Source organism: Paralichthys olivaceus, chromosome 16, assembly GCF_024713975.1.
Source record: "Paralichthys olivaceus isolate ysfri-2021 chromosome 16, ASM2471397v2, whole genome shotgun sequence".
Classification (NCBI taxonomy): domain Eukaryota; kingdom Metazoa; phylum Chordata; class Actinopteri; order Pleuronectiformes; family Paralichthyidae; genus Paralichthys; species Paralichthys olivaceus.
Genome location: NC_091108.1, coordinates 10,115,409 through 10,129,263, shown reverse-complemented (window position 1 = coordinate 10,129,263; position 13,855 = coordinate 10,115,409). Strand labels below are relative to the sequence as shown.

Genomic DNA, 13,855 nt, shown 5'->3' with positions numbered 1-13,855 from the left:
CATGGCTTCAACAACTAGTACCTGCTCTCCTTTCTCAATGAAATAAGATGGGAGGACCAGCAAATAATTTGGTGCATTTAATCCAGAGACATTAAAATCGAATGGCTTTTCGCTCCCTAGGGGTTGGCTCAGTCACAGCAAACATGAACACACAAACACGCACACAAAAAAAATTACCCAGAATTCTGCCCCAACACCTCGTCTAAAATGGGAATTATGTTCTTGCATTAGTAATATTTAAAAACAATCAAACACAACAAATGCTTTCACTTTCTCTCTTGCTCACTTTCTCTGAAGTGTACTGTTGTCATCACATCTTTGTTTAGTTCAGATGCAGAGCACAAAAACACCCCACAGCAACGGTCGCTGGTTGAAGAGGGAAAGTGCTTTGCCTGCAAAGACTTGTGGTACAACAAAGGTTGTGATTGAGGAACTGTTTCATTGAAGATAGTACAATTCTTACGGGGTGGGCCCAGTTTGTAATACATGCAACTATATGGCAAAAAGGTGAGAGCAACCATTCGGTTTTTTACTATAGCCCCACGGTGGGAAGGAATTTCAAGCCATATTTGGCACAACTGGTCAGACAAGCTATCTGCTGTTTTTTCCTCTCTGCGAGGGGAAATATAAACACTGTGCGAGTAGAGGCAGGGAGGCCTGATGTGTAAAATGACAGTTGCTCACAAAACCCATTTGTATTTTAAAACCAGGCTGTGGGATGTTTAGTCTGCCCTCACCCCCCCACAAAGTACGGCTGCTCCGACAAAAAAAAGCAGGCTGACACATTAAACTGAAAAGTCACTGGAATGCTCTGAAAGGATAGAAAAAAATGGCCGTGAAGTCAATGGAGGACAAGCAGAGAGTAAACATCTGCCATTTTCTTTCATCTTGTCTGTTATGTTTTCAGAAATGCTTGGCCTATTTCCCACCTACGGTTGGGCACTTGAACAGCTGGATGAAGGGATGGGGGGTGTAGAGGAAGAGGAGGAGGAAGAAGAGGAGCAATGAGCTGTGAAGCAGGTATGGCTGCTGTTACTCCCTCTTGTCAGCTGCTTTTAACTGCTCTCTCTGAATCATGCAGCGGCGCACGATGCTGTCGAAGCTCCCCAAGTAGAAGAGGGCGATGGTCCGAAATAATCCCATGGTAACAATCTGTACAGAAGACAAACAGGTCAGAAACTGTAAATCTCACAATATTAATGGCAGCCTGGAGGAGCTACACATTGACCGGTTTCCTAAATGTGCTCGTACCTGTTGAAGACCTTCTGTGATGGAGGTGACGGGTGACATTCCACAGGTGAGGGCTGATAGCATGTAACCGTCTGGTCCCACGGAGCTGTTGAAGTTCCCCTGCTGCAAAAGCAAAGAAAAAAGGGAGATATGTTAACACCACAGTATCCATGTTTCCCCAGTAAGTAGTTGTTTTGACTGTATAACTGTAGAAGCGTGGTTGTGGCTTACAACTGCATCGCGAACAATGATTTTGGCCACCTGGTCTGGTTGACACACTCCTGCTGTTTCAGAGATTAATTTAGTTTCTAGAGGCTGGGAGGGAAAACAATAGAGGAGGAAATTGTGTTAGATGGGTGGGAAATTAATATCAAATTATGTTATTGTTAATTGTTATTAAGTTTACCTTTGTCTTATTTTCCTCAGCATATCCCGGAGTGTCAGTGTCAGGGGGGAAGGCCACAGTCACATAGATATTGTACGGCTTTATCTGGAGAAGAACAGCAGCATTAATCACCTTTTTTTAAGATAAAATGGCTTTGTGAAAATTTAAAAGCACAGTAAAATATATCATATACATGATAAACAATTTTAAATGGCTGCAATGTCTTTTCTTGGTGTGCAGTGGAAACCCATGCAAGTGGTGTTCACTTACGAGAAGGCAACACTCACCTCCATCTGCAGCGACTCAGCTAAGCCACGCAGGGCAAACTTGGAGGGGGAGTAGGCAGTGTATCCGAACAGGCCGATCTGGCCCGCCTGGGAGGACACAAACATGATGCGGCCCATTCTTCTCTCCTTCATGGTTGTTATGACGGCCCGTGTTGGGTAAACGCTACCTAGGTAGTTCACCTCCATCAGTTTCTGTTGGAAATGTGGCCAAGGTTCACATAGAATAGGATAGTCCATTCATGTGTTGCATAAATGCAGCTGCAGAAGTTTCACAACTTAAAGATACAGTGGACTACATTATGCAATTCCTGAATCTCTGACTGCAACAAAACCATCCTACAAAATAAAATAGAAATTAAAGCCTTTTCCTGCTAAATATTTAATGCATATAACTTATTTTTTTTAAGTTAGACAAATATCAGTATTGTGCAAGATTTGTTTTTGTAACTTGGACACAAGTCATTTAGTTTTATAACATTTGTGTAAATTCCGAAAAAGCTTTAAAGTTCCTATTGTAGGAAATATAAATAAATGAAATCTACTTTGCTTCAAATCTCATATAAAACTGTCTCCTTTTTTATGACACTAGAGTAAATACGAGGAGTGCATATTTAACCGAATATGACATTAACACTGCTTTAATATTGTTACCAGCTTACTGACTTATGACCCGTCTCAAAACAGTCTTGGTTTCACTCGCAGGTACTTACCTTAAAACGGTCCACTTCCACTTCCTCAAACTTTCCAGAGACGGATGTGCCAGCACAGTTCACAAGCATATCAACAGGCCCCAGCTTCTCTTGTGCCTGGATGATAAGAAAACACCACTTTAGTAATTCAGCACTGAATTATTAAAGGAGTCTGAGATGGAAAAGGTAACAGTACCTGTTTTAAAACGCTTTCCACCTGGCTATAATCACTGGAGACATCCACTGATGTGCAGAGCACAACCTGAATACAGAAATTGTATGTGATACTCCATCTACGAAGGATTAGCATTTTCCATTGGAATTAATACTTAATCCATACCTGCTTGTCATTGATGGCAAATTTCTCCACCTCTTTTTTTGCTTGAAGGAGTTTAGCCTGAAGAAAAAAAAAAAGCATGTACTTGTTTAAGCACTTAAAATATCACCAAGCTTTAATAACCAAATGTAAAAATGGCAGATCTTCTGAACAGGAATGCTCATATGAAGGCAAATAGTCTACTGGAAAACAAAGCACATTTAACATGTGAGTGGAGCACATTTAACATGTGAGTGGAGCACATCCATGGCCTGATACAGAGCAAATTCATCTGAATTAGTTTCACAAGCTGACTATGACAACAAACAAAAACTTCTAGCTAGTCTAGGCACAGCAGGATGATTGTTTGACTGTGGTGTGTGCTGACCTCGTCTCGTGCCACCAAAGTGATGAATGCTCCTTGCCTGTAGCACTCGATTGCAATGGATTTCCCAATCCCACTTGAGCCTCCTGTCACCTGGAAATACAAAGGTTAAGCGGTTCATTCATCAAAAGGTCAAATATAAGGTAACTGATCTGCAGCTCTTTTGGGGAAGTGATTTTTGGGAGAGTAGTGTTAGCCCCATGAGTAAAACAGAGACGTGCACCCTATGGAAAACGTCAGTGTCGGAGGGATGACGCTAAATACAACATAATGGGTACTGGGAAGTGAAAATGGTATCAGAACATCTCTGATAGCTGCACACAGATAACAGGTGGATGAACTCAACGAAAACTAATGTAGTCTGATAAAACAATCCAATAAAAACTTTTGACTCAAATTCTTATATAGAGAGGTTTGGGATTTTAGGTGAATGTAATGGCAGTAGTTTGTAGTGATGCAGCTAATTATACTGAGGGTGTTTCTGATATATAATCTGGTCTCAGCAAGGTTACAATGAAGCTGAAAATGAACTCAGTTCAATTAAAACCTCTCAACAACAGCAGTTTTATCTGAGTGTATATTATGAACTGTTCTCTAAGGTAACTTGACTCATAAGAAGTCATGTCACTCCTTATAAATGACACACGATCATTTATTATCTTTACAGTTACGACTAGTTATTGACGTTGTTGTTACTTCTAACAGAACTGAAGCTAGCTACATAGCTCCAGGACTGAGTGGACGTTAGCCGCCTGTAACCAGCGAAGAAACGTTAGCGCCCCGGGGCACTTACCACGACGTGGGCCCCGTTCAGTTTCAGAGGTTTGGGGCTAATAAGAGGAGATATCATGTACAACAGCAACACGAAGGCGACGATGAAGGCAGCGACCACAAGAAGCATGACGAACGGCAGGAGGAGCCACCAGGAGTTGACGAAGAGCCAGTCCGCGATAGAGGAGCTCAATCCTTCCTCAGAGGACATGGGTGGACTCTGGCAAACGAACGATAGCTTGTTTGCTAACTAGCGGGCCAGCCTCTGAGGTCCGATAACGTTGCTGCGCGACGGTCCTGGATCCGAGAGGGCGGAGGAGCACGGAGCTGGGAGGAGGAGTTGTTGTCGGAGGCCCCGGCGGCGGCTCGGAGGTGTGTGGCGGTCAGGTGAGAGCTCCGTGGCGGACCTTGGCTCCCCGTGACAAGACGCAGTCTGCACAAACCAAAACAAATCCAACCGTGCACAGTCAACGGACGCTTCAGGCGCGCACCGGGACTTGTAGTCCTCACGCCAGGAGAATCTCCCGGATCAAAGCGGCGCTCTAAAGCACGTTGACGACAACTCCCACAATGCAACGTTCCGCTTCCTTATTATTCGTCGTCAGCAGCTCGCGCCTGAGCTCCACTCTCGTTTTTTACTAAATAAATATTTTATTTGTAATTCAAATTAATCTGTACAATTTCAACATGGACTCATCAAACAATAACAAAATAGTGAGTTCATCGTTACACTTCGGAGAGTGACTTTTCTATGACCCTGGATTAAAGTTATTGACCTGTTAATATTCATCATATTTAGATATTTCATTTATTTATTCATTTTTTGATAATTCATTTCAAATGTTTTCATTTATCTGATATTTAATTTCAATTGACTGATATTACATTTGATTAATCTTGCATTGAAAATAAAATTAGGTTGTATTGTCCACACACTTTATTTGCCAAGTTTGTACATTGGCAAATAAAGTAAAAAACTCCAAACCAGCAAAACCAGTAACCAGTTGAGTAAACTGGTATAATTAGTACAGGAAATATCTATTTTACCTAAGTGTGAAACCTTTATCAAATGACCACTCTGTTTTTCTTGACATAACTATAACCTTTATTTACATGATGGAAATGAAAAAGAGAAAATCGTATGCACCTCTTCACAAAGAAAAGACTGAAGAGTTGGCAATAAATTCAGACATATACAGTAAAATAAGAGATGTTTCCCATCAAGTTTGCACACCTTATGAGCTAAAGAGTACAGCTGTGTACAATCTCTAAAAGAGCTTACATGAAATGTGCAAGTATTGAACATTTCTTAGTTGTAGTGATGAAGGACTCATAAGCACTATGACCAATTTAGAAATAAACCTAAATTTAAAAAAAAAAAAAAAAACCTTTTCGCAGCTTTTTTGGAAGGCACGTGGTGCACACTGCCACTTATGGCTACACATACTCCATGCTTGGAGATGCACTCCTGTTTTTAAGTGTACAAGATAATGACGTTTTCACCTGAGCCACCAGTGTCCAGCTTCAACATCTCGAAATTTGCAATGTGACATGATTCTATTTTAAGGCTTCGTTTTTTGCTGTTTGTATTATGGATAATTAGCAAAGCCTGTGGACAGTGAAAAAAACCAAACATATGAGCTGAGTGACAAAGTAATTCAAAGCTATCGAGTCTGTAAGGAATAAAAGGGTACAACAATTTTGGTACGGCACCACTGGTGATTCACGCCAATAGCTGTGTTGGATTCAAATGACAAAAGGAGTTAACAAATACAATTGTCATTTGTTTGGAAACTTGATTAACAATCCAAAACTGCCACAGAACCTCATGCAGTTGTCATCTTGAGTATCTCTGTTTCAAACATTGTAATCTCTGCCACCTTGAGACGAGAATGATGTATTTCACCAACACAAATTCTGTGAACTCATGCCCCCAGCTTCACATTCCCAGTCCAAGATTTATATAATCGAAAAAATACAGTATATATTATAAAATGCTTGTTATTTTAATACAAAAGAGGATATATATATATATAAGGAGTATTTATTTATCTGGTGTGATGCACTGAGTAGAAAACAAAGATGCAGGATATGGTCCTAACTGAAAATAGAGGATATTGCATTGTGTACATCTGTTGGCTTCCATAAGTTGCTTGGGTGTTCTGCTCATCAATACCTTTAGCCTTTAGTGTGTAAGTCAAACAACCCTCTAAATTCCCCAGTGAGGTATTGATTCTTTTATCTTTTATATCGGATTAGCTGGAGATGTAAGTGGTCTTTTTGGCCACTAGGGCCTTTTGTATGGTTATCAGATTGGCAGAACAGAGGAGTAATCTTGGCCATTCATGAGAAACCACCCGGTCTGGTGAATATTTAAGATGATACAGAGAGAGACAAAAAGAATGGACAGGGACAGTAAAGAGAGACAATCACAATTCCTTTGCTTTGGTTTGACTTGGCCGATTTATCCCGCCTAGCCTTCCTGTCCAAAGTCTTCTGTGAATTTTTTCAGTTTGTCCAGATCTTGCTCGTTGACTGTTGGCTTTGTGTTGGTCAGAGACCTCAGCATGTCAGACTGAAAAGAGGAAGACATTATATTGTAATGAAGTAGTGGCTCTAATATTTGTTTATATCACAATGTATCACTTTTATTTACATACCATGCATACTGTAGGTTCCAATAGCTTCTCCCCGGGAACATCCATCCATGACATTTCAATTGCGTTGGGATCACCAGGTGAACAAGGAGTCAAGAGGTCGTCCACAATAGTGTTGGGGTCTGTCCTGGATGGGCCTCGTACCTAATTAACATCAGAAAAAAGAAAGGGAACTTTAACAAATATAACTCTAATACATCACAGTGAAGAACAGAATAGTGTGTGAAATAGAAGACATACCCGTTTGAAGTGGGTTGCTGACTGGACCTTACGAACTGGCTGCATTAGAGCATCTCTGACGATGACACTTATATCTGCTCCAGAGTACCCATCTGTCTTCTTGCCCACAGTGAAAAAGTCAGATTCAGTGAGGCTGTTGGGAGTCGATCCCAGGTGGAGCTTGAACATGAAAGATCGGGCGTGCTCTTCAGGCAGCGGGATGTAGATCCTTTTCTCAAATCTGAGAGAGGTGAATTTATGCTAAATCAGCACAGGCGAATGACAACATGTTCAAAAACAACTTTTTACAGACTAATGACAATAACCTTCTTCTGATGGCTGAGTCTAGGGTCCATGGGATGTTTGTTGCCCCGAGTACTAGCACTCCCTCGTTGTTATTCCCCACACCTGCAAAATAACAAATGCAGGGTAGGACATACTTTAGAGTGAATTTGGATCATAACAAAAATGTAATATTTAATGCTTTTAGACAAGTCTGTATTTATATTACAATGTCATTGATTCAAAATAGATTTTTGAACACATGGTTATTATGCATTGAGTTTGCACATGCAAAAAATAGGTCTTGGAGAATTGTTGAACACATATGACCAGAATCAGCATGCTGTACAGTTTGAATCTATCTGGAGTGTATCTATCACTTCCCTGCCCAATGGGTTAGGGTCAGTCATTTAAACTGTTCACACTTCAGTTAGTAATAAGTGAATACAGTGAAATCCTATGGTGACCAGAAGACATTAATCTGAATTTGGGATGTGAACCAACAACCCAAAAAACTTGCAGGTTGCCCGAAAGAACCCCTTTATCACAACATTCAGTAATTACAAATTGTTGTTTTTTATCTCAGCAGACTTACCCTGCATCTGAACCAGAAATTCTGTCTTAATACGCCGAGCAGCCTCACTCTCGTTCTCACTTCTTGAGCCACACAGCGAGTCAATCTCATCGATGAAGATGATGGAAGGCTTGTGCTCCCTCGCAAGGGAAAAAAGATTCTTCACCAATCTGTGAAGTAGAATGGAAGCTTTCAGGATATGAAATAGGAGCACATGGTCTGAGATGCAGCATATTCTTAAGGTTGACCCATACTTCTGTGGATTGCTGATATAAACTCACTTTTCACTCTCTCCCAGCCATTTAGAAACAAGGTCGGACGAGGAGATGGAGAAGAACGTTGAGTTGTTGGCCTCTGTGGCAACAGCTTTAGCCAGATAGGACTTTCCTGTGCCTGGAGGTCCAAAGAGCAAGATCCCCTTCCATGGAGTTCTCTTTCCTGTTATTCAAACACAGAGGTTATGCAGTATCTGGCACAAGTACTCATATTATATACACAAATGTTTTCATTTGGAGCAAAGTTAAGAGGTGGTCTTTCAATTAAGTAACATTAAATACCAGTGAAAAGATGGGGGAATTTGATTGGAAGAATAACGGCTTCTTTCAGTGCTTCCTTGGCTCCTTCTAAACCAGCAACGTCACTCCATTGGATGTTTGGTTTCTCCATAACAATTGCACCTGTAAAAAAACATTACTTCCCTAATGACACGATTGCAAGGAACAAACTTAAAATAAATCAACAATAAGTCTGCAGAGGGCGTGATAGTCCTTGAAATTAACAAATTACAAACCTGAGAGCTGATTTTGGAACTTTTTTTTCTCTGGATCATCACCTTCATCACTTTCATTCCTACACACACAAACAGAACATATTAAAAAATGAATTCAATTGGCAAAATGTCAAGAATATAAGTTATATTAGCATTATAGAACAACTGATTTTTGTAACCCATATCTAAGAGGCATCACATGAGCAGGCCCACTGCCCCACCCATAAACACACCCTTTGTCATCAGACTGTGATTCTTTGACAGGCTTAGCAGGAGGAGCTTTCTCTTTCTTCTTTAGATACTCCTTCAACTTCTCTGCTCTGTCCAGGTATTCAGCACACTTCGCCCGGATGCTATGTTTAGCTTTATCACCTTGTGCTTCATCTGTTGGAAAGAAAAGCATTACACAAAGTTACACAAGAATGATTTCTACTTTTTTTTTTTTAAGCAATTCTTGCATGTAATTCAGTGAGGAACATAAAGACTGTATAACCTTGGCCACAATTAACTACACCCACGTAAACTTTACAAGTGTCAATGTGTATATCAGGTTGCATTCACAGTGTACTCATGTCTTACATTTCACCACATGAAGAAAGTACTGAACGGCAGCCTGGTAGAGACGCAGAGCCTCCTCATAGTTCTGAGCTTTGTCCTCCTGAGCCGCCTTGCTGGCAAGATCGATGGCTTTCTAGAATTAAGAGAGACACAGGAAACTCAAGTTATAGTTATAGATGCTGGCATTGACAGAGACAACAGATGAAGGAGAAAGCCAATAACTGTCAGACAATCAGGACATCAGAGCAAAATGATGACTGTAAGTACATAAAGTACAATTAACTTAAATGACTAAGTAAAACTGTTCTTGAGAGACAGCCGTGTCAGCCGTGTGCAATGTTGTGATTGGTGCACATTTACCGTAATGCATTATATAATGAGCAGATTCAAAGCTACACCTGTTCAGCGTGATGTCATGGAACAGAGTGAGGTAGGAATGCACAAGATCTAAGTTAAGCTTATCGCGACAACACACTCTGAACACAAATTGGAGATATAACGTCAACAAATTTCGCTTTCTGGTGTGAGTATTCTTTTTAGAGGCCCAATAAAACCAGTCGGTTAGCAACGCTAATCTCATTAGCGGTGTTAATGTTGGTCAGCAGAAGCTAACTGCTATTAACCAGCAAAACGAACACCCGCATAAACTGCAACAAAAGACAGAAACAACCTTCTTTAAACATACACGTCGCAGCATTCGATGTTTGTGGTCTGAATGTTGTTGACAAGTGGAAAACCTCACTCATGCTCAGGTTAGCTAAGTTAGCTGAGCATGCTACTTAGCAGCTAATGTCACAAACGTCGTTGTACCCCCTCGGAAGCATTTACAGCGAACACCACAGCCTCTCTCTTAGCTCAGCAACAGCTAGATTGTCTCTCAATGTTTGTTTCTACACGTGGACAACTTTGTTCTCGCATGTACATGTTTTATTCCGCTGCGGGTCGGTCGTCAACTTACCTGTAAATTATTGTTGGTAGCCATCGGGGCCGATCACTTTGTCCGGTAACCGAAACGAATATCACTACGCCGTCACTAAGCAACTCTTGGACACTCCGCTCCACAAGTTGAACTCACAAATACTCTGTTATTTTGACAATCGAGGTTTTCACGAAGGTTGTTTTCGTTTCCCCAGATCGCTCCCGAGTCTGATCGAGGAGGAAACTTCCGCATTGAACAGTCGATACTGGCGTACACGGAATGTGATGACGTCAAGACGTTGCCTCTGAGTCACGGCTTTAATACAAGTATAAACTGTATATAAAAAGAATTCAAGTTATCATTTTGGATTTAAAAACCTGTAAACAAATATAATCTTGCATGTGCTACTTTATCTATCTATCCATCATTACCTTTATTTAGGATTTATAAGAGTTGTGGTTGATGTGGCTTGTTATGAGGTGGGTTTACCAAAATTAAACACTACCAGATTCATAGTGTTTCTGACATTGAATAATATATCACACAGCATCAGTAAGTCTATTTGTGCTGCAGCAAATCCACCTTGTTGTGACAGTTTTTCAGTGTTACTGTTGTGGAGATCTCTAAAACAACAACCTCTTTATTCTCAAGGTACTTCTGCAGTTCCTCCACTCTGTCCAGGTACAGTTTGCACCGATCTCTGATCTTCTGGTTGCCATCTTTACCCTGAGGTTCACCTGATGATGGGAAGGAGAACATTGATTTGATGCCGTCCCATATTGTAATTAACGTTTGTAGCGATAACATTCAATAAACTATCTAGTGAACACATCATAGGGGTGGCTACATTTTAAATTGGCACACACACAAACAACCATACAACGGTTTGCATGCACAGACTCTGCATTGACATAACTTCCCTTGCAGAAGCTAATTGGTAGATCAGATAGGAGGACTTGATAAACATCAGTTATGGTGTTGTGACATTAGATGCATTGTTTAGAATCATTTTGACGCACGTTTCAAAATGTGCAGAAAGTACTTGACAGCGTGTTGATAGGAGCGGATGGCCTCCTCGTAGTTCCCAGCCTCGTCCTCTTCTGAGGCCTTCTGTGCCATGGCAATAGCTTTCTGAAAGAGAATGGAATTAGTTCATATCTTGCACTTCTGTGAAATTGTGTATGAACCTCAAACTAGTGAGTTCACATAAACGGCATATACCTTGTTCAGCCAACATAAATGCAATATAGTTGTTCATGAACACTGTTAGTTTGGACTTTTTACATCAGACATCAGGGTCTCTGCAGGATCTTTAAAATTCAAACATTTTAATTATGTTAATATTAAAACTAGCATGCTGAAATAAATCTTACAAACAAATCCTAAATCAATGTGCAACTGATAACTGATTGTCGATTGTCTCTGCCTGTAACTGCAGGGTAATATGACATTTCAAGGTTTATTCTGGCTACTTCCCCTATGGAAGTGCAATTCTGGGAATCTTGTGTTCCATCGTATCTGTTCTACTTGACATATAGGTTTTAAATTCCATTCACTGTGATCTCAGGAAGTTCTTAAAGCTTCAGTGTGTAGAATCTAGTGTTATCCAGTGGTGAAGTTACAAAATAAAGGTGTTAGTTTGTCCAGTACTGTAAAAAACATGGCGGCCTACGTAGAGAGGACCCGCTCCTGATGTAAATATAAAGCATTTCTATATAAAAGGACCAAGAGTAAAGAAAACAACAGTTCAGACATTATTACACACTAATAAGAATTTCACTTTCACCTAAATCATACACATTGCATCTTTTAAGCTGCTTACATTTAACTTTTTGAAAAGAAATCACATTCAGTGAACATTTTTGATGTTCCCAAAAGGATTTAAGTGTAGAAAAAATTGCTTCAGAATTGGAGTTTCAACAGTAAGGCAACTGTCTTTCCAAAAAGCCACAAACAGCAGAATATTAATACATTATTTTATGTGCAGTCTACCTGACCATGAAATCCCCCCACATTTCCATCAACACATCAGGCGAGTTCCTTCTATTTTTATCAAGAAGAGAACGATCACATAGCATGTGTGTACTATAAGTAGGTGATTTCATAAAACCTGTTAATGAATAATTTCACAGAGCTCAGCTGAATCCACAGACTCGATGTGAGTGAGTATTTTTACTCTGTGATGAAGTTCAGTTGGCTCTTGCAGAACAGACATATTGACACAAGTATGGTAAACTGTTTAACTTAAGCACACTGTGGGCCATCTTTAGAAATACTTGAAGTTTCTGACAAAACGAAACCTGTCAGAACGCACTTTCGTTCCTACACAGTTAACACACTCGTTACAAACTTGGATATTTGCACTTTCAAGGAGAGTTACACATCATCCTACCTGTAGGTTCGTTGGATCCATGTGGCAGCGGATTAAAAACACTCTCACACTCGACCTGGGATCCCCACCAGTCTTGTTTCATCTATCCCGTCGACACACAGCCAGTTCCTGGTTGTTTATTGTCACTCCCCTCAGCACTGACATGCGTTCAAGAAAGCTGCCTGCCCAGTCTCAGGAATGAAACCCAGTCTGTCTCTAAATGTCTGAGTCACGATGTTGTGGAGCAAGTTGCGAGGGCAACACTGGTTTTCCTGAGTCGTGATGACCTAAATAGAGACAGAACCGCCAGAATTCCACAATGAGTTCATGGGAAATCATCTGGGACAGTGGACATGTTCAACAACACAAGAAATACAAGACATGAAGACATTTAAGACAAAAAGACAGAAAACGAGTCGTTTGTGTTGTCCGTGCCTGGAAAGTCTTGTGACGGGACAACACAAAAGTCCACTTCACCACTGAGTCATGTGATGTCAGTTTGTGCCACTAGAGGTCGCCACAAGATCGGTGTTAGATTTCCTTGTGGGACGTCAACAGGCGTAGGGTTCCTTTGATCCCAAGAGCTAACATTCTACTGTCATACCAAAACTATAGATATATGAAGAAGGATATTAAGTTTATGAAAAATATAAAATATATTTGAATACAATCTGTTTCAACAACCTTTGAATACGGTTCCATTTTTATTAACATCATTTTTTGTTTTGTTGAAATGCTTTAGAAATCCCCCCAAACTTTTCACAGTGACTAAATAAATATTTTTAAAATATTTTTTATCGTAAAACTTAAACGAAAGAGAACGTTTTGCCGGTTGGACACAGTATAAACAGTGATAGGAGAGTTTTGGCCTGTGTGGATGAACGTGGCCCATTCAGAATTTCACAATTAGTCACTTTTAATGGGAATCATGTGGGACAGTAAAATCCACTCCAACTCTGGGTAATGCGATATCGGTCTGTGCCACGAGAGGTCGCCCCAAGACCATTGTTAGATTTCCTTGTGGATACCAACATGTTAAGTGCTCCTGTGATCCAAAGAGCAAACATTATACTTTTAAAACTATAAAAATATAACAAAAATATAACATTTTCATTTGTAAACCATTTGCATATTTTTGGTTTCTGTTTTGTTAGAATACCATAAATATGGCAGAATAGTTTTACATAAGTTTCTATATGTACACACAATCTTGTGGGTTGAGACTTTTAATCTTGTAGGTAGATTGTTTGTTTGTTTCTTTTCTTAATATAAAGTTGAAAGTTAAGAGGACGTGTTGCTGACTGCATGAGTGTAAAGTGCAGAGACCTTCGGCCTCATGTGGACAGACGTGGAGCTGAGCCTGACACCTGATAGCTCCAAAGCTTGGCGCACAGTTTGTGTGCAGGAAGACGCAGAGCTGGCGCTGCTGTCAACATGCGGCAG

At 40.4% G+C, this 13,855-nt stretch overlaps 2 protein-coding genes across 4 annotated transcripts; both read right to left on the bottom strand.

Moving 5' to 3' along the window:
• Positions 1–64: 64 nt before the first annotated feature.
• Positions 65–4,626, bottom strand: kdsr (3-ketodihydrosphingosine reductase). The gene is made up of 10 exons (XM_020104030.2): positions 4,086–4,626; positions 3,296–3,385; positions 2,932–2,988; positions 2,788–2,853; positions 2,613–2,708; positions 1,903–2,094; positions 1,637–1,720; positions 1,462–1,545; positions 1,252–1,353; positions 65–1,152 (listed from the first exon to the last, which is right to left on the bottom strand). The coding sequence occupies exons 1-10, from the start codon at positions 4,272–4,274 to the stop codon at positions 1,033–1,035; spliced, it is 1,080 nt and encodes a 359-aa protein (XP_019959589.1). The 5' UTR covers positions 4,275–4,626; the 3' UTR covers positions 65–1,032.
• Positions 4,627–5,144: 518 nt separating this feature from the next.
• Positions 5,145–12,894, bottom strand: vps4b (vacuolar protein sorting 4 homolog B). Of its 3 annotated transcripts, XM_020103903.2 has the most exons (14): positions 12,848–12,894; positions 12,434–12,699; positions 11,061–11,172; positions 10,678–10,778; positions 9,144–9,255; positions 8,798–8,948; positions 8,586–8,644; positions 8,353–8,472; positions 8,077–8,233; positions 7,817–7,965; positions 7,266–7,347; positions 6,961–7,180; positions 6,724–6,864; positions 5,145–6,638 (listed from the first exon to the last, which is right to left on the bottom strand). In XM_020103903.2, the coding sequence occupies exons 2-14, from the start codon at positions 12,452–12,454 to the stop codon at positions 6,537–6,539; spliced, it is 1,527 nt and encodes a 508-aa protein (XP_019959462.1). In that variant the 5' UTR covers positions 12,455–12,699; positions 12,848–12,894; the 3' UTR covers positions 5,145–6,536. The 3 variants fall into 3 exon arrangements, with proteins under 3 accessions (XP_019959462.1, XP_069367271.1, XP_019959471.1); XM_069511170.1 differs by lacking the exon at positions 12,848–12,894 and having other exon boundaries at positions 11,061–11,168; positions 12,434–12,643; XM_020103912.2 differs by lacking the exons at positions 10,678–10,778; positions 11,061–11,172; positions 12,434–12,699; positions 12,848–12,894 and adding an exon at positions 10,081–10,415.
• Between the last annotated feature and the right edge of the window lie 961 nt (positions 12,895–13,855).

Coding starts and splice junctions, on each gene's coding strand:
- kdsr (XM_020104030.2), bottom strand. CDS start 4,274: ATGTCCTCTGAGGAAGGATTGAGCTCCTCTATCGCGGACTGGCTCTTC. Junction 1,546..1,636: donor CTGAGGAAAATAAGACAAAG/GTAAACTTAATA, acceptor TTTCCCTCCCAG/CCTCTAGAAACTAAATTAAT. Junction 1,354..1,461: donor TCATTGTTCGCGATGCAGTT/GTAAGCCACAAC, acceptor TTGCTTTTGCAG/CAGGGGAACTTCAACAGCTC.
- vps4b (XM_069511170.1), bottom strand. CDS start 12,515: ATGAAACAAGACTGGTGGGGATCCCAGGTCGAGTGTGAGAGTGTTTTT. Junction 8,949..9,143: donor CTTTCTTCATGTGGTGAAAT/GTAAGACATGAG, acceptor TCTTTCCAACAG/ATGAAGCACAAGGTGATAAA. Junction 8,473..8,585: donor GTTCCAAAATCAGCTCTCAG/GTTTGTAATTTG, acceptor GTTTTTTTACAG/GTGCAATTGTTATGGAGAAA.